Source organism: Rhizopus microsporus, assembly GCF_002708625.1.
Source record: "Rhizopus microsporus ATCC 52813 unplaced genomic scaffold scaffold_8, whole genome shotgun sequence".
NCBI classification, from domain to species: Eukaryota; Fungi; Mucoromycota; class Mucoromycetes; order Mucorales; family Rhizopodaceae; genus Rhizopus; species Rhizopus microsporus.
In genome coordinates, this window is record NW_019671923.1 from 157,854 (window position 1) to 181,226 (window position 23,373).

The window sequence follows — 23,373 nt, forward strand, 5'->3', positions numbered from 1 at the left end:
ATGAGAATGAGTTGAATGTCATTCCTAATCGAACTCTGATGACCTCATTTCGACATCAGATGGGGTACATTTCTATGTGAGCCGCTTTTTTTTATTTAGGACATGTAGAATAGTTTTAACTTCTTTTTTTTTCATGTTTGGCGGCTCTAATTTTTTTTACTAGACATATTCTCTTATACGAAAATAGTGGAATATATTCCATTTTTTATCTTTATTCAGTCAACCTGACGGCTCTAATAAAGCACTAAAGGAGATAAAGCCTCTGGAAAGACTGGATGAAGTTTTTGAAAACAACAGCAAATGTTTTCATCCGTACAGGTAAATACAAAATATTATAAAAGTGTTGATACTAAATCTTCATCAATGTCTTCTAGTCCTGAAAGCCACAACATAATAATATGTGGCTGCAGCTTGACATTTATAACTATCTACTGCACACACGCACGTTTTTGGTGTCAGGCGCCTTCTTGCCTTCTTACCTTCTCGTTACTTCATTAAAACAGCAATACAATAGCTATATCTGCTTTATTATGACTATGAACATCTTTCAGATAAGCTCTTCTTCAGGCTAATCCAACATACAAAGTATAATATATCTACCTTTTATTTAGATCGTTCCTTATAAAGACAATAGAGCTTATTTTACTTTTTGTGTCACTCCTGCGGCTTCTTTTTCATGCGTATCCCCTTTTTTGAAGTGACTTGTTGATCTTCATTTCACTTCATTATACGCAAGTCACATTATATTTCATACAATCCATCATGCTGGTGTCTTCTTTTCTTGCTTCGGCAGGATGAATTCGCCTACTGTAGAAGACCTGTTGTTATTAGGTCACAGTACCACTTCCTCGATCGAGCAAGTTGGTTTGATTGGCAGATTAAGCATCGTGCCTGATGACAAGACATGTGACAATCGAATGGGCACTATTTTATTCACAGATCTCGACGGGCAATATTCACTGCCTTGCAATGTAGACATTATGCGAAAAGAGATCTTACATTACCAAGTCATAATCACTTATTGGAACTACATCAGCTGTAGTGAAACCGATGTTAGTTACTTAGAGTTCAGTCTGAAGCATGTATATCGAATAGACGACACGACCATTTCTTTACTCGAAGAATGCCTGCAATTGGACGATCAAAGATTCGCAAGCTCTTTAATATGCAACCCATCATTAACTACTCCTGACCAGGTATGCGCTGGCATAATGAATGGTTGTGCACGCATTTATAGAGAAATAACTTATCTTTTATATATAGCTACTACAAACAGCTTCTGTGGGCGAATCTGTTCATGTTTTAGGAAAGGTAACGGCTATTTCCAGACTGTACGATCAGTCCGACTGTCCTGCGACCTTCTTCATTCAGCTTGCTCCAGAAGAAGGCTTGTCTGCTTCAATCACGATATTTTTTAAAGAAATAAGTTTAGTCGAATACTATCCCATGTTTAGAATTGGGTGTTTTTACGCCTTTCAGCACATACATTCTACGCCAGCCAGTTTAATTCTTGATGCACTTGAGCAGAATGAGCCAGTATTTATATATGACAGCATTATGTCCTCCGTTCAGATGATATCAATTTACCACTACAGAACATATGCCCCAACACGCCCGTCAATGATTCATCCGGAAGCACTTGATGGCACTATAAGCATAGACTGTCAGATCAAACGTGTGATTGATGTTTCCCTTGGAATATACGAAATAGAAAATGGGGAAATCATTTGCTTGCTCAATACCCCCAAGTACGATAGAGCTCGTCCATTTCGTGTATCAACCATGCTTAGACTAGATCATGTACATAGGATACATGCGCAGTCAGAAGATGGAGCAAATAGCTATCTCTTTCAACATCTGTGGGAAATAGACTCAAGGCCCAGCTACAGTGTTATTGTTGCCTGCTATAAAAGCCATGTACAAATTAATTCTTTTCCAGACCATTGCGAACTTGTACAGACTACACGCTGGCCCTTTTCTACCAATGAATTGCTTTATATGAATGCCCCAAGGCTATTGCATATCATGGAAATATTCGCCTTCTTGAAAATGGAACTAAAGATAGTCCTAGAACCCTTCAAGCTAGCATATGATCTTGAGCATCTCTTATTCAGAAGTGCTGGATCAGCGTATGAAAATCATATCGTAAAGTTTCTCAGGCATGACATTAGATGTACTATCTTAGATGACGCTTACAATACAAAAGAAAGCTTGAATAACTATACCATTTGCCTAAGATCATTCTCGACACTATCTTCCATACTACCGCGCCTGCAAGTATCTGCCAAAGAATCAAGTCCTCTTTCAAGTATAGGGTCTACTGGTGGTTCAAATTTTCTTCCGGTTCCTCTATTTACCGCCGAAATCAACGAGCATTCCTTTGGTCACGGTGTCTTGGGACTCATCGTTGCTGCATATGATGGTACATTCTATTTCATGGGTGACAATCATCAGATGCCCATTATCGTCTCTAGTCAAGCAGAAGAATGGATACAAGAAGGTGTATACTTGCTCAAGCGGGTTCATTATATCAAGGAAGATATGCTATACTCCACTATTAACGAAAGCAACTCAGTCACTTTTGAACACTTGATCTGCACAAATGATGACGTCTTTCTTGTTGAGACATACAGTCATGCTAAGTTGACGTTCTTTTGTCGCCCACTGATTAACTCCCATGGCATCTCACGTTTCTCTATCCCAAACAAGCTACATCTGCAGCAGCTAAGTGACAGCGTGTACCACGTCATTTATATACTACGTATTTATCCTACAAAGCTAACACAAAGCAACTCATGGCTAGAGTCAAGTATTGATTGTGATGCATATACCCTAAATTATCCCTCAGTTAACAAAAGGCACTATATGCTAAGACTCAGTTCAAGAAAGGGAAGTCTAAAGTACAAACCGAGATTAAAACCAGACCATTGGTATATACTCAGGGGGCCGCTCAAGGGCTATTCTCAAGAACTAGATGCACAAGAACATGTATTTTATCCCATTCATATTCAAGCAGAGGACGAACTTGGCCCATCATCTTGCATCAAACTGTACTATAGTGAAATCGCAACAGAAACCCCTCGTTTTTCAAATGTAATTCATGATATCTCTGAGCTAGTGAATGTGCAGGTTGGACTAAGCAATCGTATCAACATAAAGGGAATCATTGTCGACAAGAGTTTTCAAATAGAACGCGATACAGGATTGACTAGGACAGAGAATGTAGCAGTGATGTTTGAAAATTTTAAAGTAGGAACAGGCGTATCAAAACGAAAGCTATACATACGCCTTCGCCAGCCCTATACTCTTGAAACAGTAGGTATATACCTTGATATAGGCCGCGTGAGATACCCTCTAGGGTTAATTCCTGGCGCCTATGTGATCATTAAAAACGCAACATTAAAGAAAACCAGTAACATTGGGGGGAAAATGTACTGCAAAGCGGATGAACATTCCACTGTAGAGATAGTCAGCACAAATCCTCTGCATGAACCCTCCGTTACATCGCCCTATAAAACGACAACGAACTTATTATGCTTTGCTCCAGGCGAATGTAATGATTATATGCGCGGTGTCCATCGAATATTATGTTCCATAACCAACATCGTCAAATTTTATACAACAGCAAGGTGCACAGGGTGCCGTTCGACTTATAAGGAAAGCAAATGTACAAATTGTCATACCGATCGGGGTTATGTACTGTTCGCTAATGCCGAAGTGGACATCAGTGACGGGACAATACCTGGCATCGTCTATATCGAAGGGGAACGCCTTGTCTTTCGTATGTTACAGCTGAATCAGAAGTCAAAAGAGTGCTTCAAACAGTACGTTGCTAAACACGGCATAATTTCATATACCTCAAGCAGTAATCAAAAAGAACTACAAACAATATTTTACAATGCCAAAAAGGGATCTATTTTCATATATTGTGAGCATATGTCTGAAGAAAGAGCCGCACAAGGTACACTGGAAAGGTCAAAACCAAAACTCCGGGCTTTGGAAATTGAACCTGTTGATTATGCGGCAGTTGCATGGGACATTTTGAATACATAAAATAGACTTACAAAACAGAAAAGAATATAGAAAGGCTTTTTAAAAGTTTACTAGAAGAAAAGAAATAAATAAAAAAATCTGGGTAGAAAAGGGGAGGCAAATTAAGAGAGTACTTCTACGAGAATGGAAAGTACTTCATCGATATCTCCATTATACATCATCAGATACTGCATTGCTAAATTATCACAGCGAAAACCCTAGTTCAAAATCTGTTAGTTTAGAAAGTTTTTCTTATTTTGCCATGATTGCATTACCATTTCACGAATTCTTTGAAGCTCATCTTTATACTTGAATTCTGTGTCCAATACATCATCTTCCTTCTTGATAGTCATAACAGACTCATAACTATTTGATACTTTTTCATTTTCCTCATGCTGCTCAGTTTCTACTACTAGGTATGATTCTTGACTTGCGACAGACTCGACTTCATATTCATCTTCTCCACTGCTACGCTTTGAGTGGGTATGATCATCAACGAATTCCTCAGAGCTAAAGTGGAGTTCTGATATGACGGGGCTGCTACCATGACTTTCCAAATGATCGTCAAACGTGGTTCTGTCGGTACTGGTTGCTGTAGAGTGATCATCGTGATGCTCATGAGTAGTCGAAATGGTAGGATAAATCATGTCATGATTGTTGGTTTGATCAACAGAATCCTCTGCGACTTTAATATCGCACCACAATTCATCACCAAAACGAATACCATCTGGTGTAGCAAAGCAGAAGAAGCTGCTGTAATTACCAGGAGCATCAGGTGCTTGAAGTTCAGCTGTAATACATGCTTCTTCATTGGGAGCAAGAGCTGGAAGGGTAAATCCTTCTGGATAGGACATAGGGTAAGGCTTAAAGATATTGCCACCATTGAACAGTAGGCGAGATCCAGCCGGCCATTGAACATTACCATTGTTTTTGACTTTCCACATCTGTGGGCATAAAGTTAGTATATGGTTCATAAAAGGATGAATATTATTATTACCTTAATGAAGTGCTTATTTGGTACAACTACGGTTCCATCTGGGACATTAAGATCAGCCAAAAATTGGGAAGATATATTTGGTTTTTCTTCAGTTGTCACTTCAGATGATGTTTCCTTCTTTTCTTGTTTAGGCTCTTGATAAGATTGCTTCAAATTGGGAGATTCTGATATGTCCGATAATGTGCGTTTCTCTGATTGAACACTACACAATGAATGAACGTCTTCTGGTTTGTCATACTCTGGAGCATTTTCATGAATGATTGTGGTTGCATAGGCTGGCCGTTCAATTGCCATTCTTTGCCTAACTTTCGCTTCGTGTTCAGCTTGAAGTCTCTCTTGTATACCTGGGGATACTGTGCGTGTTGTCGGCCTTCGAACTGGATTTTCCATTTCTGTTGGTTTGACCTCGATCGGAGGCTGACTGACAGCTACAAGAGGTTTCTTCTTACCGGCCGTCTCGTCTGGCTTCTCTACAGTAGAACGACGACGAGGAGATGTATTTTTGGGTGTCCTAAATCTTGGTAAGAGCGGACGAGTTGTCGCCCCAACGATTGGTGTTCTTATTTTGAGAAACACATGACTCTCGTCATGGATTGTTTGTGATTTTTCTTCACATTTTTCACATAGATCGTAATCGGGACAGTGTCCACACTAGCATCAAGCCAGAATTTAGCTGTGATTTTAGAAATAATTTCAAAAAGCACTTACTTTATATCGGATACCTGTGATGTTGGAGTCACAACAATCACATAGGATATTTGGATGCTGTACTACGGAAGCTGAAGTCTGAGTATCAGATGCTTTTGGCTTTGTTTTGCCTTTTCTTGGCGAACTACCGACAAGACGAGTAGTGAATGTATGGTTTGGTGGATGATTTTCATGCACGGCTTCGAAGCATACATTGCAAAGGTCAAAATCTAGCATTCATAAAAGTATTAAAAATTACTGCTTTCTACTTTCCATTTTTACTCACCTGGACAAGCATTGCAGGTATGCCGTATTCCCACAATGTCAGAGTTACAATAATCGCATATGAATGTAATGTCAGCCTTTATATCATCTTTTATAAGTTTGAAGCTATGTTCAGGATTATGAGTCATTCGGCACTTGCAAGCGCTGCATAAATCAAAATCATCGCATGTTTCACATCTCCATCTTTGTCTATAATAAAAAGAAAAGAGTAAATAACTAATGGGAAATAGTAGCGGTAAGTTATTACCCTCTTATAAGAGAATAACATCCATTACAGATCACATCAAATTGAAGGTTTTCGTTAAACACGGGGGTTGTCTTGTTGGAAGCAATAGAGTTATAAAGTTGTGCTGCTGACTTAATAATCAACTCAACATTTTCATTCGTAGTCCTTGCAATATTCTTTTCTACTGAAGACACATTTTTTTCAACCGTAGATGTGATCGTCTGTACGTTCTTCTCTACAGTCGATGCGATATTCTGTACGTTCTTCTCTAACATAGAGGATATGTTTTGTACGTTTCTTTCCAAGTTGGACTGGAAACCTGATAAGCTTGATTCAAAACTGGATAATATTGATTGAATTGATCCAGCTACTGACTCGACTGCGGATCCAGCTGTAGATGATGCATCAAATGTATCTTTGTGATCATCTTGAGTAGTGGATTGTTCGTATTGATCAGACACGATGGTGAGAGGATAATAACCACCTCTGCATGTTCTGCCAAGTTCAACCAGATAACGTAGCTGAGCCTTGTCAGATATATTTATAATATCGCCATCTTCGTCTTTATAACGAAAACTGAAGTCAAAACTGTCGGGAAACTGAAAAACTACTCGAACCTAGTATAATACATATTATTAGACTACAAATGAACATTTAGCTAGGATATTTTTTGAATGACCTCCTGTTTTAAATCGAGATAAAAGTTGTATGCGATGTAATCCGTAACTCTTACTATTTTTGTTAAAGGAGGATTATTGCTCTTTATTTTGAAGTAATAGCAGGTCATCCTTTTATTTTTTTCTTTTTAAAAAAAAAAAAAAAGAGAAAAGAAAGAGGTGAAAAGGAGTATCAGCTTCAGTTGTATGAGAATTTACTCGGAGTTTGTCTGAGCCACAGAATAATGCCAAATTTAGCAAAACAATGCAAACTTAAACAAGCAAATTTACAGCTTTAATAAATACAAAAGTTAAAGGGTTCGACATCTATAATAATCTTGAGGAGATATATCTCCATAAGAACTAGTTCTCTTCCTTAGCATATCCTCTTCTTCTTCCTTTTGTTCAAGTTGTTCAGACGGCAACAGAACTGCTCTATCAATAGCAGCAGGAAGACCTAAAACAAAGCATCAATAATCTACCATCCATCTCAGTCTTTGCCAACTTACCCCTGTGGCGTCCTCTATACATCAATATAATCAATGCGAACTTGCTAATTGGATGATATTGTGCAACCTGAGATGTTGGTGTGTTTGGATATCCAATAGAAGAACCAATATTTCCAAAGGCTGATACACACTCATATATCACAGTTGACATTGTGATAGGTGATGGTGACATGATTTCTTTGGTTTCTACTACGCATATGACAAATATACAAACTATAACCCAACATATTTCGCTTGTCAATTGTCTCTGAATTTGAGTCCTCACATAAAAATCTGGTCCTCTGAACGCCCTACGAGACGCAGTGACGACACTGCTGACAGTATTGGTACGTCGAAGTCGATTGAATGGCATGGAATTGTTACTTTCTATATCAAAGCCTTCATTTTCATTATTTCTACTATAGATTCCTAATGCGCGTTCCTAAGTCAATATATATTAGATCATAGTATTTAACATGAACTAGGCTATTCATTACTTGATACACGTTACTATTTCGCATTAAAATAGCGACAGGATATACGCTGATATACATTGCAACTATATACGTAATCTGTGTTCCAGGATTGAGATTCATCAAATCAACAACGTTATAACCAGCTATGATAAAACACGAGTTAATCAAATGATATTTAGCTTTCTAAAGTGTAAAACTTACCACTTCGCGTAGTCACCGATTGAAATAGCCCATCGAGTATACATGTTCCCCAGCCTACACCTTCCAACACAGGTAGCCAATAATTCAACGCAACAAAACTGATAAACTCTGCAAAAGTTATTCCAACCAGGACAACCAATAGCCATCTGGTCTGGTAGGATGGAAACAGGGTTGTGTAGCAGCGACGAGGATGGTCTAGGAGATACTTGAGTGTCTCTCGTCGCATGTAATAAGATTGAGGAGTTATTTTGTACATGATCCATATAACAAGTCGTAACAATATCGCATAGGCTGTATTTCCCGCTAGAATAAGCATCATGATCAGAAAGAGCATAAATGGAGCTTTCTCGAAGGGCTGCATGCTTTCGTCAAGTTGACTTAATCCCAGATTGTTGAATGATGCCAAGCTTGTGAAAAAGGAAAAGCCCCACGCATTGATTGGTTCGTGCTTGTCATTCAAAAGTACACTTTGAACATATGGAGACGATGCGATGTATGAACGAATGATGAATCCAAACCCAACTATGAAGAAGATATAATACATGGGCACTAACCGTGACAAGAGGTCCAGAGCTCTATATTCTGCTCCTCCTAGTCTATATCTCTGTTCTCGTGTCAATTCACTTTTTTGAATAGGTCCTCGCTTGATCAACTTGATGTTCTCGTCATCATTACATCCAACATCAAAATTAACAATAGTTATGCTATCTCCTGTACTATGACCGCTGCTTGTGCACAGTGGGTTATCATTGTTTGCAATTTTGTGTATCATGTCTTCACACTGCCTTTCCTTCTCTAGCCTTTTACGTGCAATTTCTCTTTGTTGTTCAATATCTCCTGCAAACATGATATTTTGGTTGCTCCACATGGCACCAGCACCATCTGTCGTAAGCGTATCCTGGTGCTTATTAACGCTACTGTTCTCTTCCTGACTAGCTCCACGTTGAATATCCTCTGATGACCTTGATTTTCGGTTTACGTGAAGTAAAGCATCTTGTATTTGGTCAGGCTCTTCTTTGGTCAGATATGAACATTGGCTGCTCGAAGGATTATTACTTTCTTTATCTTCTTTAAGCGAAGACTTGTTGGATTCCTGAAATAAGCAGTCGTTACTGTTAGGATAATCCCGAATATCATCATCAATAGAACGCGGTTTTTGTGTTTGAAATAAGGATCCTGATAAATTTATCATGCTTCTACATCGTCCACTCTCGCTTGGCTCTTGTTCGCTCTTTTGCTGTGATCTAACAGATAAAAATGATAATCTCTTGTGCAGTGGTTTTCTCAAGTTCTGTTGTTGATGACCTACAACTTGCTGAACGTTTCTTTCAAACTTCCTTTGATTGACTTCTCGTATATGCTGTGCTTTGTTGAACAAGAGAACATCTTCAAACCGTTTTGAGAAATAATGTTTCCGAACGATGACAACCGCAGTTGATATCATGATATGGGAGCTCAAGAAAGATCCTAGATAGATAATACAGAGTTGTGAGGTGGATAAGGAGGAAAGAGCAATGGTATTTAGACCGGTATTAGTTGTTGCAGATGTCGCCATAAAAAGAGCGTCGATATAGTCCAGGTTCGTGTAAGGATTAATGTACAAGAGAGCTGAGCATATCAGTGAAAGAAACAGAATATACAAGTAGTGTAATTGAATGAAATGAACTCGTTCATTATAAAATTGTTTGACAGTTTCCCATAGTTCAGATAACATTGAAGGAAAGAAGGAAAGAAAGAAAAAGGAGGGAAGGAAAAGGGGATGTGTAGATGTAGAAAGGGATAAAGACTTAATTTATAAACCTAAAAAATGCAAGTTTGATTGCAAACTGACCAGCTCGGAAATAGATAATAGTAAGAAGTCTGGCAGTAACATGATAGATATAAAAAAAGTGGCATTTAAGGGTTGCCTTCATGCTATCTCTATCTATTGATTTTTATAAAAGCAATTCTAGACTCCAGGATTATATTCTAAAGTAATCCGCATACGATGCGTCATTTATCAAAATGGAATGATTACAATTGCTGTCAGTCATTGTCATGCTCTTATTCAATGCTTTATGATCTTTACAGTTTCTTTTAATCCGAACTTTCCCCTTTTTTTTTCATGAGAGTGTCGTTCTATTGCTATTTTTTTCCTTTATTAACAAATTTGGTTTTTTTTATTCAAGTAGGTAAAGACTATACACATGCAGATAAATATTTAGAGATCCTTGTTCTTCTTCTCCTTCTTTTCCTTCTTCTTTTCTTTCTTTTCCTTCTTGGCCTTCTTGGTGGCCTTTTCTTCACTTTCAGGTTCAGCAGGACGCTTATTATTTTCATTCACGGCATTATCTTTGGCAGCAACGTCAAGTACAGTGATCTTTGGTGCCATACCAGCAGCGGCAACAACCTTTTCTGATGGTGTGCCAAAGACAGGAGCAGGATCTTTGCCATCTGGGTTGTTGGAGTAATCAACGTAGGTAGACTTCCAGACAGCGGGTGTTTCTTCGGTCACACGACCATACTTGTCAAGCTTGCCTTCTGTCTTGAGCTTCTTCTTGGCAAGAGCAACAGGGCCCAAGCCCCATCGACGAGGATAGGTATCACGTTCCATGATAACACGCTTCACCTTAGCGACTACACCGTGGTCACATGTGGCCATGACAGCCGTTGTCATCTGTGCATAGGCAAGAGCAATAGCTTCACCCTTTGTTGTCATCAAGACAATTTCGTCATTAATTTCAATACCGCTTTCAAAACGCAAGAGACCGGGAATCATCAACTTGGCACCATAACAGATGGCATTCACAGCACTGTCTTTTACAACAACACGCTTATAGTTGGTCAAAAGAGATTCCAATGGACGGATCACACGACGAAGATAGCTTTCATCCTTTGTGTTGTCATATAACCATTGTGCGTCTAATACATCGTGCATTGTAACAATATCATCCTATAAGCTTCTTGATTAGTACGTTGGCTAACAACAGTAATTTTCACTTACATTTTCAGATGTTGTACCAGAACGGACACGACGAAGTTCTTGCATATGACCACCAACACCAAGCAAGAGACCCAAGTGAACACAAAGAGTACGCATATATGTACCAGCTTCACAGGATGCCCAAAAGACAGCGAGATGACGGTCGTTATCGAATTCGATCAGCTTGGATTCGTGAATAGTACGGACACGCAATTGACGCTTGACAGCAGAAATAAGAGGAGGACGTTGGAAGAGTGCACCTGTCAAAGTTTCAATAGCCTATAAAAGAAGTCAGTATATACATAAGTCATGTCGAATAAAAGCTTTACCTGTGACAACTTCTTTTCGCTTTCAATTTTATCATGGAGACGGAGAATACAGACGTACTCCTTACCAGCTCCTTGTTGTGATTTGACTAAACGAGTAGCACGATCGATACAAACAATCAAACCACCAGTAACTTTAGGGTCAAGAGTACCAGAGTGGCCAGTCTTTTCGACACGGAGAATACGCTTGATCCAAGCAACAACTTCATGAGAGGAAGGATTGGCAGGCTATGGTAATTTAGTTCAAAATTCTCTAAATGGTGTATTTTATTTTTTACCTTGTCAAGGTTGATGATACCATAACGAACGTATTCACCAAGAGGACGCTTCAAGGGAGAAGAACCACTGGGGATAGGAGTGTAGTGACCAGTACGAACATTGAGTTGATCGTAGTTCTATCAAAAGAGTTAATGACAGTTCTAGACATTAGCTGTTATAAACTAAGCTAACCTTTAAGAGAAGTGGCCACTTGGAAGTGTCAATGCTGGGTGCTGTAGCAGTTGGCTTAATAATAGTCTCGTCGGCCATGATTGACAAAAGTCTGAAGAATGACAGGTCGCAATAAAATATTTACCTTTAAACAATTTCAGGAAAAAAAAAAGCCACGATGTGACTTTATTTCAAGCAAACCCACAAATTGGCTTACAGCAGACTAAAAATGGAAATGTTCTGTGTTAAAGTCTTTATGGCTCATATGGCTACAAATCAAACTCATTTTATGCTATTTATGCTGCCTGTTGTATTCATAATTGACACTTTTATAAAGATTATTTATATCTCATGTTACTATTGAATTCAATCCACCCTTCCATGTATATATATTGCATACCTTTGTCTATGGCAATCTGTGAAACTGTCACATCGTTGAACAGGCAAGCTCAAGACTCACAGTAATGGACGAAAAGACCATACTAAATATCTAATTCTCTAACTGATTACACTGTGTTACACATGCAATAATCTTTATAGACTTTCAGTAGCTACAGGAGTGCTCGTACTTTTTTTTTTGTTTCTGCGCAATGTCCCAAAAACATCCAAATGCTTAACTTTGATCTCTACACATTTATTAGTGCAATCGTATACTATCTATTACTTGCTATTGCCCTCATTCAACAGATCAGTGTGTTGTCCTCTTCTGCTGACGTTGCCACGTTGGTTACTGTATCTGTTGTCGTGGCATTTTCCCTTTCTATTTCGGACCTTGATTTTCAATGTTGATTGTCATGACTTCTTCTCATAGGCTAAAAACCTCTAAAATTCAACATCCGTCGTTTTTCTATTGTGAGAGTAGGCAACCTTCCACATACACTTTCCTCATTTATTTTGTGAACACCTTTCATCTGTTTTAGTTACCCCATTTTTACATAAATAACAAAAAGAGATAAAAATGGTAAACATGAAAAGTCCCAAAAGAAAGAAACAAGAGAGAAAAAGAGAGAAGGAAGAGAATGACTATTGTCATCAACCATCTTTTCCTCTCTCTTTCTTTTCTTTCTCTTATTTGAAAAGTACACTAACTAATTGACCTTTTATTTTCACAGGGCATGCGCATCGATATAAAGGCAAGCTTACAACAATTTATTTTACTCGAGATGAAATAACATCTTTTCTAGCGTAAACTATTATCGCGCTCAGAGCGTGTTAAATGTGTCGACTTGCATCCAACAGAGCCTTGGTTGTTGACAAGTTTATATAGTGGACTTGTTCAAATCTACAATTATGAAACACAGGTATTTAAAGCAAACACATTATCCATTGCAATTAATCACACGCATGCATAGGCCATAGTTAAAACAATCGAAGTGTCAGAGACACCTGTTCGTGCTGCAAAATTTGTTCCTCGTAAAAATTGGATTGTTACAGGCGCTGACGACTCTCAAATCCGTGTATTCAACTACAACACACTCGAAAAAGTCACTGCTTTCGAAGCTCACCCTGACTACATTCGTTGTCTTGCAGTTCATCCTACACAACCTCTTGTCTTATCAGGCTCCGACGATATGACAATCCGACTTTGGGATTGGGAAAAGGGATGGAAATGTATTCAGGTATGAAATAATGCTGCTATCCATGTTGAACCTAAAAAATTGTGCGTGTTAGGTATACGAAGGGCATGCTCATTTTGTGATGCACTTGACTTTCAACCCTAAAGATTCAAACACCTTTGCATCTGCTGGACTTGATGGAATGATCAAAGTTTGGTCTCTTGGATCATCCGCTCCCAACTTTACTTTGGAAGGACATGGAAAGGGTGCTAATTATGTAGACTATTATCATGGTGGTGATAAACCATATTTGATCTCTTGCGCCGATGATAACCTCATCAAGATTTGGGATTATCAAAACAAAAACTGTGTTCAAACACTAGAAGGACATAATCAGAACGTCAACTTTGCCGCTTTCCACCCTAATTTACCCATCATCTTATCAGGCTCTGAAGATGGCACTGTGCGCATTTGGAACTCTGATACATACCGTTTAGAAAATACGCTGAATTATGGATTGGAGCGCGCTTGGTGCATGGCTACTCAAAAGAATGGTAACAACGTTGCCTTGGGTTATGACGAAGGTGCTGTTGTCATCAAACTCGGTAGAGAAGAACCTGCTGTATCTATGGATTTATCCGGAAAGATCATCTGGGCCAAGCATTCCGAAATTCAAACCACAAACATCAAAACAGGAGTTGGTAATGCTGTGACATATTTTTGTACATAACTTTAAGCCTAATTTTTCTCTTATATTAGATGATAATGCAAAGGATGGAGAAAGATTGGCCCTTCCTATCAAGGATCTCGGTAGCTGTGAAGTATATCCTCAAACTCTCCAACACTCTCCCAACGGTCGTTTTGTCGTTGTTTGTGGCGATGGTGAATATATCATCTACACTGCTTTAGCCTGGAGAAACAAGAGCTTTGGTAGTGCCCTCGACTTTGTTTGGGCAGAGGACTCTAACGTCTATGCTGTTCGTGAATCTGCCACTAAAGTGAAGGTATTCAAGAACTTCAAAGAAAGACCTGGTTTACTCCCAAAGCTTAACTACAGTGCAGAGGGAATCTATGGTGGTGCCTTGCTTGGTGTTCGTGGCAATGGTTTCCTGAACTTTTATGACTGGGAAAATGGTCAAGTGGTCCGTCGTATAGATGTTGATTCCAGAAACGTCTACTGGTCAGATGCCGGTGACCTCATTGCTATTGTATGTGAAGACTCATTCTATGTGTTGAGATACAACGCTCAAGCATATGCTCAATATATTGAAAGCGGTGGTGACCCAGGCGAAGAAGGCGTTGAGGATGCATTCGAATTCATTACGGAAATATCCGACAGCGTTAAAACTGGTACCTGGGCTGGCGATTGTTTCATCTACAGCAATAACTCCAACCGCATTAATTATCTCGTTGGTACTGAGACTTATACAATCAGTCATTTTGATAAGCCAATGTATCTGTTGGGATACGTGCCTCGAGACAACAGAATCTACATGGCTGATCGAGATGTCAACATCTACAGCTATGGATTGTCATTAACTGTTATTCAATATCAAACTGCCGTTCTTCGTGGAGATTTGGAATCGGCTTCTACTTTACTCCCTTCTATTCCAGATAATCAGCGTGGACGTGTTGCTCGATTCCTTGAGTCTCAAGGCTTGAAAGAACTTGCCTTGGATGTGTCAACAGATATTGATCAACAATTTGATCTTGCCGTTCAACTTGGAAAATTAGATATTGCTTCAGGTATTGCGCATAAATTGGACAGTGAGCCCAAGTGGAGATCATTAGGCGATGTTGCCTTATCATCATGGAACTTCAAATTAGCTGAACTATGCTTGAAGAAGGCTAACGATCTCAGTGGTCTATTACTCTTTTATACATCCAATAACAACCGCGCTGGAGTAAGACAAGTTGCGGATATGGCCAGTAACGTATATTGTCGTTTTGTTTGAATATTGCATAGCTAACCATTTTTATCTATAGTCGAACAAGGCAAAAACAATATTGCATTCAACTGTTTATATCAATTGGGAGCTATGGAAGAAGCCATTGATTTGTTAATCAAGACCGAACGTATTCCCGAAGCCGCTATGTTAGCAAGAGCTTATGCTCCTGAACAAATTTCGAAGGTGGTTAATGTGTGGAAGAATTCTCTTTTGAATAAGAATAGAAAGAAGACTGCAGAAAGTTTAGCAGATCCAGCACAATATCCAAACCTTTTCCCTGAGCTCACAAAGCAAGAATCAGAACCGCTTTTGGACATTGAAGATAAACAAGAGGAAGGAGAGGAGGCTTCTCCTGCCGAAGAAAACGAAGAATAAACACGGCCTATATTAATATCGATTTTCTATACACATAAAATTAAAAAAAATGCTGGGTGTATTTTAGTTCCCTCATCAGATCACTGATGTCTTTTTTTTTCTATGTATTAAAGCTTCGATCAACAGCGACGATAGCAAGCATGAATCAATTCATGAGCATCTTTATGAATGAACAATACAAATATACTGAATAGGATAACTTTTCTATGATCAATCTTTCTATATTTCTCAAAGATGCTATTAGAGGCGTTTACTGCTTAGTCCGTTATTTACAGCTGTACGAATGTGAATTTCTGATTATTTTATAGACACCTTTTAAATAATAGCTTGAAAAACCTCATCTTATCCTGATACGTATACAATATATAGCTACTCTTGATCGATGATTTCCTCATTGCAACTTCATTTTCTCCTTCTTCAGACAATGTAAATAAATCCTTTAATGTGCGTGACTTTTGGCTAAGCAAACAAGGTGTCACATTTTGTGTAATGATCTACATTTGTACAAATGCGGTAAAATTTATTTAAAGACCCTTATCCATACAAACGTCTTTTTTCACTATGTTTAGAAACGTTTAATTTTAGCATGCTTACTAAATACTAAGAGCACCTATACCTATTATGACATTTAGTAACAGGAGTAAGCCTCTTCTTTATGTTACTATCTATTCCTTCTACTACTACGCTGAGAAGGTAGGTCTCTTGGACATTTTTTTTTCAGACCAATAAAATCCTCTTTTATTCAAATGACAATACTCGTATGAAAACTAACCAGTAAGCTTTATGCAAAAGAAAGAAGACCAAGAAATTGCCATGAATTCAGGACATTAGTTACACGCCAAGCCCATTTAGCCAATAAGATTTCATTATTTCAAGGCTTTTCGGCGGCCAATTTCCTGTTACTTTGAAGGCTGTTATCCGCTTTTCAATTAAATCGTTTATTCATTTGAAATATTGCACGTTTTATTGGTAATTGTATCTAATGGCATATATAATGTCACTTGTAGCGTTGTGTATGTATACACGTAATAATAAATCAACGTAGTGGTTATATTCATTTAGATAATCCTCGATATTAGTAATCAATCACATACAACTTGCGCAACAGAAATAAAGACATAAATACACTTTGATTAAAGAAAGATACGAAACTCTTGGCTATTTTTATCAGAATTGTTTCTTGGCTAAAACACGCAAAGTTGTGACAATCATTGCTTCCAATTCAACAATCAGCGAAGCATACAAGGCCTACGCAATGCCATTGCACAGCTGCAATTATTCGATCTTTCTGCAGTCTATGCATGTGTGCGTATGTATATGCGTCAATAGATACTTTACTTTAATAAGTAATCTAAAGTTAGATAGCTTTTTTAAAAGTAAGTTAGGTTACACTGAGCATTAGGTTTCGGATCGAATAAGAAATTCTTGCAATCACTCTGACAAAGAGCCTTTGTTAAAGTATACTTCTCTTTAACGATTCAGTAAATAAAAGTACCTAATCGCATTTTCAAAAGCAAATACATGGCATTATTGAATTCGTAATGACATTCAGTAGCTAAAATTAAGTAAAATACAAAGGGCGGTTGACAGTGGTTGGGCTAGTCGTGTAACATAGTCATTGTCTATAAAAAGGACCCGGATTCATGAAATTGTACTTTATTACACTTTTATTTCTATAACAACATGGATAGCGACATTCCAAGTGCTTTTGCTAATCGACCTTCAGGAGACAAGACCTGGTTGTTATTCCATTATATTCCCAATCAACCCTTATCTATTGTCAGTCTTGTGGTGTATATAATCTTCATGCTCTACTTTGCATACAGAGTCTACAAAACAAAAAGCCGACGATTTTTATACATCTTATCTTTTACAGCATTTATGGAAGTAGTGGGTTATTTAATTCGAGTACTGTGCTATAGCTTTACATCCATTGCTCGATTTGCCGTTATGAATTTGTTCCTTCTGCTTGCTCCTAACGCGCTAGCATTGGTCAATTACAAGACTTTAGGTGAAATGATCAGGCTGTCCAGAGTACAAGAAAAACGGTTCTACTTGAGACCCAAGTTTGTGACATGGTTCTTCTTTGCAAGTGACATCTTTTCCTTCTTTTTGCAAGGCTCTGGTGGTGGCCTTCAAGCAACAGGCAACGCCGACACTGGTAAAGCAATTGTCTTGGTGGGTCTGTTCATTCAACTGTTCTTTCTTGCTTGCTTCTTTTTCATCACCATTTATGTTTCCCGCAATGACAATTACACGTTTTATGTAGCAGGTGTTGATAATCCCAAGCGAAAACTCGCCATTTGTCTGTTTTCCACGCTGGTTCTTATTTACATTCGTTCTATTTATCGTGTAATTGAATACGCTACTGGTTATGATGGGCCTGTCGCCAGAACGGAGTGGGCTTTCTATGTGTTTGATACATTAGCAATCGCAATCTGCTTTGTTCTGTATGCCATATATTACATTGGCAATTACATTCCTAAACGTGATGCTCAGGAGGATGTTACGGCTACATCAAGCATTGATCTAAACACCGTCAGAATGTTAAAGAATCCTGTTTAAACACTTAGAATCCATTTATAACATTTATATTATTATTGCATTTATTTATATCTCAATAAAGCACAGATATTTATATAACTGAAACCAATGTGTAAAGTAACAGAGCCACATGTACCATTTCGCTGGCCTTCGTATCTTATACAGTTGGCATTTAAAACCTCTTATCGTCTTACATTCTGATCGCTTTGTCTTAAGCATGCTCTTTATTTATCCTTCTATAGATAGTGGGATTGCAGATGTTAGCGAACCTGATGAGCGTAGTGGATATATTTTACCTGATAATATTGCTGCTATAGCTGCCATGGATTTTGACTGATATTATCGAGAAGCATAAGGATTTTGTCTATGACTTGAATGGTGCTGCCGTAACAGGAGACCAAGGCGTCGAGAACTTCTCCAATAATGTTTCTGTTGTCGAATACTACAATGTGTTTATATCAAATCATTGCCACATGGGATATGATTTAGCTACGGCTAAAGTCTGCTTTGGCGGAAGAATTACTACAGTAACTAATTTCACTGAAATCTTGCTAAGCAGAATACCAACAACTGTAAAAGAATATCTCACCAAGAACAAACACACCTTTTTACAGTAAGGAACAGAACCAAGATTTCATATATAATAGGCTGCTTTCAATTTAACAAGTGGTTTATAAAGCATGGATTAGCTACTTCAGTCACTCTTTTCTACGTATTGACTGAGATGTTTAAAGCTGATTCAGTACAATATTAACAACGATACATTAAATATCTGAATATTTATTTATCTGTAAGCATTGTATATTTATAGAGCAACAGATTTACATAAGAACGATTTGATGCATCTCGTAGACTACTCTTATTTAAGCCCAAATGCTGCTGTCGATGACAGTCGGAATTTTGCCATATGATAGTTAGTGTCATTCAAAAAGCGAGAATGTGATAGTAGATAGAATTTTATGCCTATAAATAAATGTTTAGCCGTGAGCAAGTAACATGATTTCAACATGATATTCCATTCAAGCCCTCTCCAATATGACTCTTTCCAACATCAACGCGACCCTTCTCCAAAGCGCTTCTAATATTGAGATGACGCTTTATTGGCTCTTACCTATGGTCAAATCAATAAAAAAAAGCACAGAACATTAATTTTAAAGTGATATTTATTCAATAGTCTTTACTTGCTTTTGTTCTCTCTTTGAAACGAAAACTAGTCTTCGAGTAGTCTCATATCTCTAAAAAAAAAAACATCGTCTCACAATGCTCCTACTTTTTTTTATTCTCAACCCTCTGCACTGAATCTCAACTGTTTAAATTCTATCTGATTACTGTACTTTTTGATTTATTTTACAAGGGTGGATGTTTTTAAGAAAATAAATATTAACTAATATACAAGAATTGAGGAAGTAGAAGGAAAGGGAAGGATAAGTGGTATAAGTATATAAATATATATATACAGGTGACGGTTGTGAAGGAAAAAAAATTAGACGTGAAAATGTTGACTGATAAACGAGTCCGTCATGATGTGGTCTTCTTCAGCTTTGATGAAATCATTTTGCTCGGACTCACATATAGCAGAAGGGTCAGTATACATGTCAAACATAGAAGAGGCATCTTTGAATAAGCTATCGTCACAGCCAAACAGATCCTTTTCAGGTGAAAAGGCATTGGATTCATTGCTGCTGTCACTGCTACTGATACTAAGACCACAAGAATCGTTTCCGCCAGCGGGAGACTCAAACATAGACTGTGCTTCAAATATCAATCCAGTTGGACATGTAGCGGTAGTAGGTCCAGGTAGCATGAGATCGTTCAGTGAAACGGTCCTTGCAGAAGCGCATCTCCTATCCATACTTGTTGGCGAAATACCATCATCTGCAGAATCAGTTGTGCCACTATGAAGCGATTCATTATCATCATGGGACTTGCGTCGAGTCGCCTTATGGCTTCTAGAGGCGAGTGCGTCCGCTGTGAGTGGTGATGTGTCCATACTGATCGAAGTTCTGCGGCGAGGATTTAATTCAGGCATAAATTTAGAGCGGTACACATCAAGGACGCGCTGAAGCAAACTCTTGCGATTAGCCAACTGTTTTGGGTTCAACCAAGCAAGTTTCCAAGCAAGTTCATTGCACCGTGCTTCCTCAAGTTGACGTTGTGAAGCAAAGGGGGAGTTCGTATTGATTTCCATTGCCCGAGGATAGACGCAGTTAGCCTTGCGAAATTCTGCATCAATGGAATCCAACGAAACTGTATCGACATTGATTCGAATGCGGCACTTGGATCGACCGTCACAGTCGTCAATGGATACCGTTTTAGGTAAATCAGTTTCTGACTTTTTGCTGCTCGTGCAACGTTCTTCCTCTTCAGGTTCTTCAGAGTCTCGTTGCTTGCGTTTACGGAGTGTACCCTTGAGTAGCTTCTCTTGACGAGCGACGCGGCGAGAACGCATGCTAGGATATCTGTTACGGTAAGAATCAACTGCACGTTGTATCAAGCCTCTTTTGCCGGCAATTTCGGATGCATTGAGGTAAGCTAATTTCCAGCCGAGTGTGTTGCATTCAGTTTCGTATGCCCAGCGGTTTCCCTTGTATTCTTCACGAGGAAGGTTTGCACGTGGGTACACCTAATTAGAGCGTAAGGACACGGATATTGCTGGTTACAGAGATACACTTACGCAGTTCTCGTTCTTGAAAGATTCGTCTAGAAGGCTAAGATCGACTTTTTCGATATCTGTACGAATAGAATAACGACGCAAAACTCTGTGGTGAGAATAAACAAAGCTAACCCATTCGATACCATCACGAATTTCGGTACGGGGCTCATGGCTTGTTATTGACGTGGGAGTGGGCGTAGCTGTAGTACTACTATCAGTAGAAGTTATAGTAGTAGTGGTAGTAGTAGTAGTAGCGGGAGCAATGGTGTCTTCTGTTACTGCTGCTGGTGTCGTTACATCATCCGTTGGATGATTAGAAGTGGTCATAGTATCTGTTGTAGAAGAAATTGAAGGAGAGACTGACATACTAGGTGAGAGACACTTATCGGAAAGTGCTCCGGGTGCTGCATTTACTGATAATGGTGATGGAGGTGGTGGCTTAGTTGCTTTTGATTTGGATGTCTGTGCTGCAGCTGAAGAAGCGATTGTGTCTGCTAGAGCCTTTGCTATCTGTGCTGCGACTAAAGCCCAATCATGATGTAAAGAAGTAGGTGTGGCAGCCGGAGTGGTTGACGTAGCCGGCGTAGTTGGTGCTGTGTTGAGAGGGAAAATGATATAAAAAACAATTTTTTATGAGTCATAATTTTTGCCTTACCGGAAGAGGATGATTGCTTTTTAATCTTTATTTTATTCAATGTCTTTTCAATTTCTTCAAGTTGTGTAGCTGTGAGTGCTTCGAGCAATGTTTCCGATTTCTCAGTAGGATGAAGCAAATCATTAACACAGAGCTGTAAGTGAGGATGTTCCGTACTGCTTGGCATATTATCTGTCGTTCAATAAGCAATGAATATTGTAGGTCGTTAATACACACGCGTGCGCGTTGGAAAGCTGTTTGTTGGAATAATAGCAAAGACTCAAAGGAAGGAAAAGAAGGAAGGAAGGTGTTGATTATAGATTTTATTGTAAGTGGAGATGGAAAATTTTTTTGACTTCAATTCAATTCCCGAATGAGAACCAACAACCGTGAGGAGAAAAAAATTTTTTGTTGCCTTCATTGTTCCCTTTGCCTTTATCTTTATTGACATTTCCAAAGTTAAAGTTAGGTTACACCAGCATGATGCCTAAATGGTAGCTTTGTTATTGAATCGTAACATAGCAACCATAGTCAGATCTTTTTTTTGTTCCTTTTTAGTTTTACAATTGCGGAATAAAAATGACAAAGGACCGCAACAGCTGAGTGTAACATAAGTTTTTTTGGAGAGTTGGTAAAAAGTTTATTTAGTTTTAATGAAACGATTGGATAGATTAAATCTTTTAACCGGCTCACTAACGGAAGAACGTTTCTATGGTAAGTGAGTCTGGATGGTAGCAAAACTGCTATCGGAATGCTACACAGATCGACAGTTCACAAAATTAACACAAAGTAACATTCTCACAGAAAGAAACCGGAAAAGAATAAAGATATAATGAGTTTTATAATAATAGTCAAATATGTCAAGGATGGATCACTGGCTAGCGGGAAAATTAATGCAAGAAGCACTGATCAGACATTCTATCGGGAACACAACAATCAAGCCATTGGCATGTATATTTAAAGACAGTTAAAGCATCTCTTAGTTAAGGTACACTTGTATAATCCATTGTACGTTCCTTTATAAAAGCGCTTTTATATAAAATAAGTGTATAGCTGAAGGGCGTATGTTTGATTGACAGGTAGAGCATTTTTGAAGAATATAAAAAATCTAATATGATTGGTACCAAATTTGTGTATTGTGTAACAATTTCTCTTTTTGAGTTGCTTACGGCTACGGAGGCGGCTTGCAATGGTACAACATGTTGACTTCTATGATCTGCAACACGCCTGAAAAACTCTCAGCCACTAGTTCCCGCGATCTTGCCCACGCACCAGCCCCTGCGCCATCCTGGTTCAAGTTGAGCAAGCCCTTTCTCAACATCCAAGCAGCACCATATCAGTAGAAGACTTTGGCTGCTTCCTTCAAGCCAGATCTGAACAGTCTGCCGTTCTCAGTGTATTCTATGGACATACCATCACAAACCATGATAATGAATACCCCCTCTTTCGCAAGTTCCGTCTTTCAGTGTACTTCAACAAAAACTTATTTAAGGCTTGCGCACCAAGTTTGGAGAAGACGCTGTGTTTGTGATAGGAAACTGGTCCACTCCCCATGCTAGGTATCGTGAGTCCATCCGTGGCCTTGGTTTCCGAAGATTCTTCAAGAAACATGGGTTTCAAGTCTTTCTTATAGACGAGTATAAGACCGGCGGGTGCTGTCCAACATGCCACAACGAAAGCCTCCACACGTTCCGTTGTGTTCCAAACCCACGACCGTATCAACGTGAGCGATATCCTATTCTTGTCTGCCATGGCCTTTTAAGGTAATAATACATTAACCACTTGGATGACTTTATACTGATTGAACATTGCTTGTAGATGCACCAATCTATACTGTGAAACCGCCATGACAGCTCCAGATAGATATCGCTTATGAAACAGGGATGTTGCTGCTTGC

The 23,373-nt window shown here is 38.7% G+C and overlaps 8 protein-coding genes across 8 annotated transcripts; 4 read left to right on the forward strand and 4 right to left on the reverse strand.

Annotated features, from left to right (window-relative positions):
• Window positions 1-794: 794 nt before the first annotated feature.
• RHIMIDRAFT_306342 (uncharacterized protein) lies at window positions 795-4,071 on the forward strand (the record flags this gene model as incomplete). The annotated part of the gene is made up of 2 exons (XM_023614495.1): window positions 795-1,196; window positions 1,264-4,071. 2 exons carry the CDS (start codon window positions 795-797, stop codon window positions 4,051-4,053), a joined length of 3,192 nt encoding a protein of 1,063 aa, XP_023466149.1. The 3' UTR covers window positions 4,054-4,071.
• A 179-nt stretch (window positions 4,072-4,250) lies between these two features.
• RHIMIDRAFT_251411 (uncharacterized protein) lies at window positions 4,251-7,014 on the reverse strand (the record flags this gene model as incomplete). The annotated part of the gene is made up of 7 exons (XM_023610837.1): window positions 4,251-4,262; window positions 4,308-4,976; window positions 5,030-5,680; window positions 5,738-5,946; window positions 6,003-6,190; window positions 6,249-6,844; window positions 6,907-7,014. The coding sequence occupies 7 exons, from the start codon at window positions 7,012-7,014 to the stop codon at window positions 4,251-4,253; spliced, it is 2,433 nt and encodes an 810-aa protein (XP_023466150.1).
• A 20-nt stretch (window positions 7,015-7,034) lies between these two features.
• Window positions 7,035-9,780, reverse strand: RHIMIDRAFT_291823 (TrkH-domain-containing protein). The gene is made up of 4 exons (XM_023613840.1): window positions 8,049-9,780; window positions 7,869-7,990; window positions 7,393-7,813; window positions 7,035-7,340 (listed from the first exon to the last, which is right to left on the reverse strand). Exons 1-4 carry the CDS (start codon window positions 9,760-9,762, stop codon window positions 7,195-7,197), a joined length of 2,403 nt encoding a protein of 800 aa, XP_023466151.1. The 5' UTR covers window positions 9,763-9,780; the 3' UTR covers window positions 7,035-7,194.
• A 468-nt stretch (window positions 9,781-10,248) lies between these two features.
• RHIMIDRAFT_202796 (putative rRNA pseudouridine synthase) lies at window positions 10,249-11,864 on the reverse strand (the record flags this gene model as incomplete). Its single annotated transcript, XM_023606639.1, has 5 exons — window positions 10,249-10,980; window positions 11,032-11,289; window positions 11,340-11,564; window positions 11,615-11,731; window positions 11,787-11,864. The coding sequence occupies 5 exons, from the start codon at window positions 11,862-11,864 to the stop codon at window positions 10,249-10,251; spliced, it is 1,410 nt and encodes a 469-aa protein (XP_023466152.1).
• A 646-nt stretch (window positions 11,865-12,510) lies between these two features.
• RHIMIDRAFT_282073 (Coatomer, beta' subunit) lies at window positions 12,511-15,919 on the forward strand. The gene is made up of 7 exons (XM_023613054.1): window positions 12,511-12,726; window positions 12,878-12,898; window positions 12,950-13,066; window positions 13,118-13,384; window positions 13,437-14,022; window positions 14,081-15,250; window positions 15,308-15,919. The coding sequence occupies exons 1-7, from the start codon at window positions 12,724-12,726 to the stop codon at window positions 15,643-15,645; spliced, it is 2,502 nt and encodes an 833-aa protein (XP_023466153.1). The 5' UTR covers window positions 12,511-12,723; the 3' UTR covers window positions 15,646-15,919.
• Window positions 15,920-17,279: 1,360 nt separating this feature from the next.
• Window positions 17,280-18,384, forward strand: RHIMIDRAFT_282074 (RTA1-domain-containing protein). The gene has a single exon (XM_023613055.1). It carries the CDS (start codon window positions 17,329-17,331, stop codon window positions 18,208-18,210), a length of 882 nt encoding a protein of 293 aa, XP_023466154.1. The 5' UTR covers window positions 17,280-17,328; the 3' UTR covers window positions 18,211-18,384.
• RHIMIDRAFT_237375 (uncharacterized protein) lies at window positions 18,320-18,806 on the forward strand (the record flags this gene model as incomplete). Its single annotated transcript, XM_023608746.1, has 2 exons — window positions 18,320-18,448; window positions 18,507-18,806. 2 exons carry the CDS (start codon window positions 18,320-18,322, stop codon window positions 18,804-18,806), a joined length of 429 nt encoding a protein of 142 aa, XP_023466155.1.
• Window positions 18,807-19,540: 734 nt separating this feature from the next.
• RHIMIDRAFT_313254 (uncharacterized protein) lies at window positions 19,541-21,978 on the reverse strand. Its single transcript, XM_023614855.1, has 3 exons — window positions 21,498-21,978; window positions 20,864-21,435; window positions 19,541-20,812 (listed from the first exon to the last, which is right to left on the reverse strand). Exons 1-3 carry the CDS (start codon window positions 21,661-21,663, stop codon window positions 19,673-19,675), a joined length of 1,878 nt encoding a protein of 625 aa, XP_023466156.1. The 5' UTR covers window positions 21,664-21,978; the 3' UTR covers window positions 19,541-19,672.
• Window positions 21,979-23,373: the final 1,395 nt, after the last annotated feature.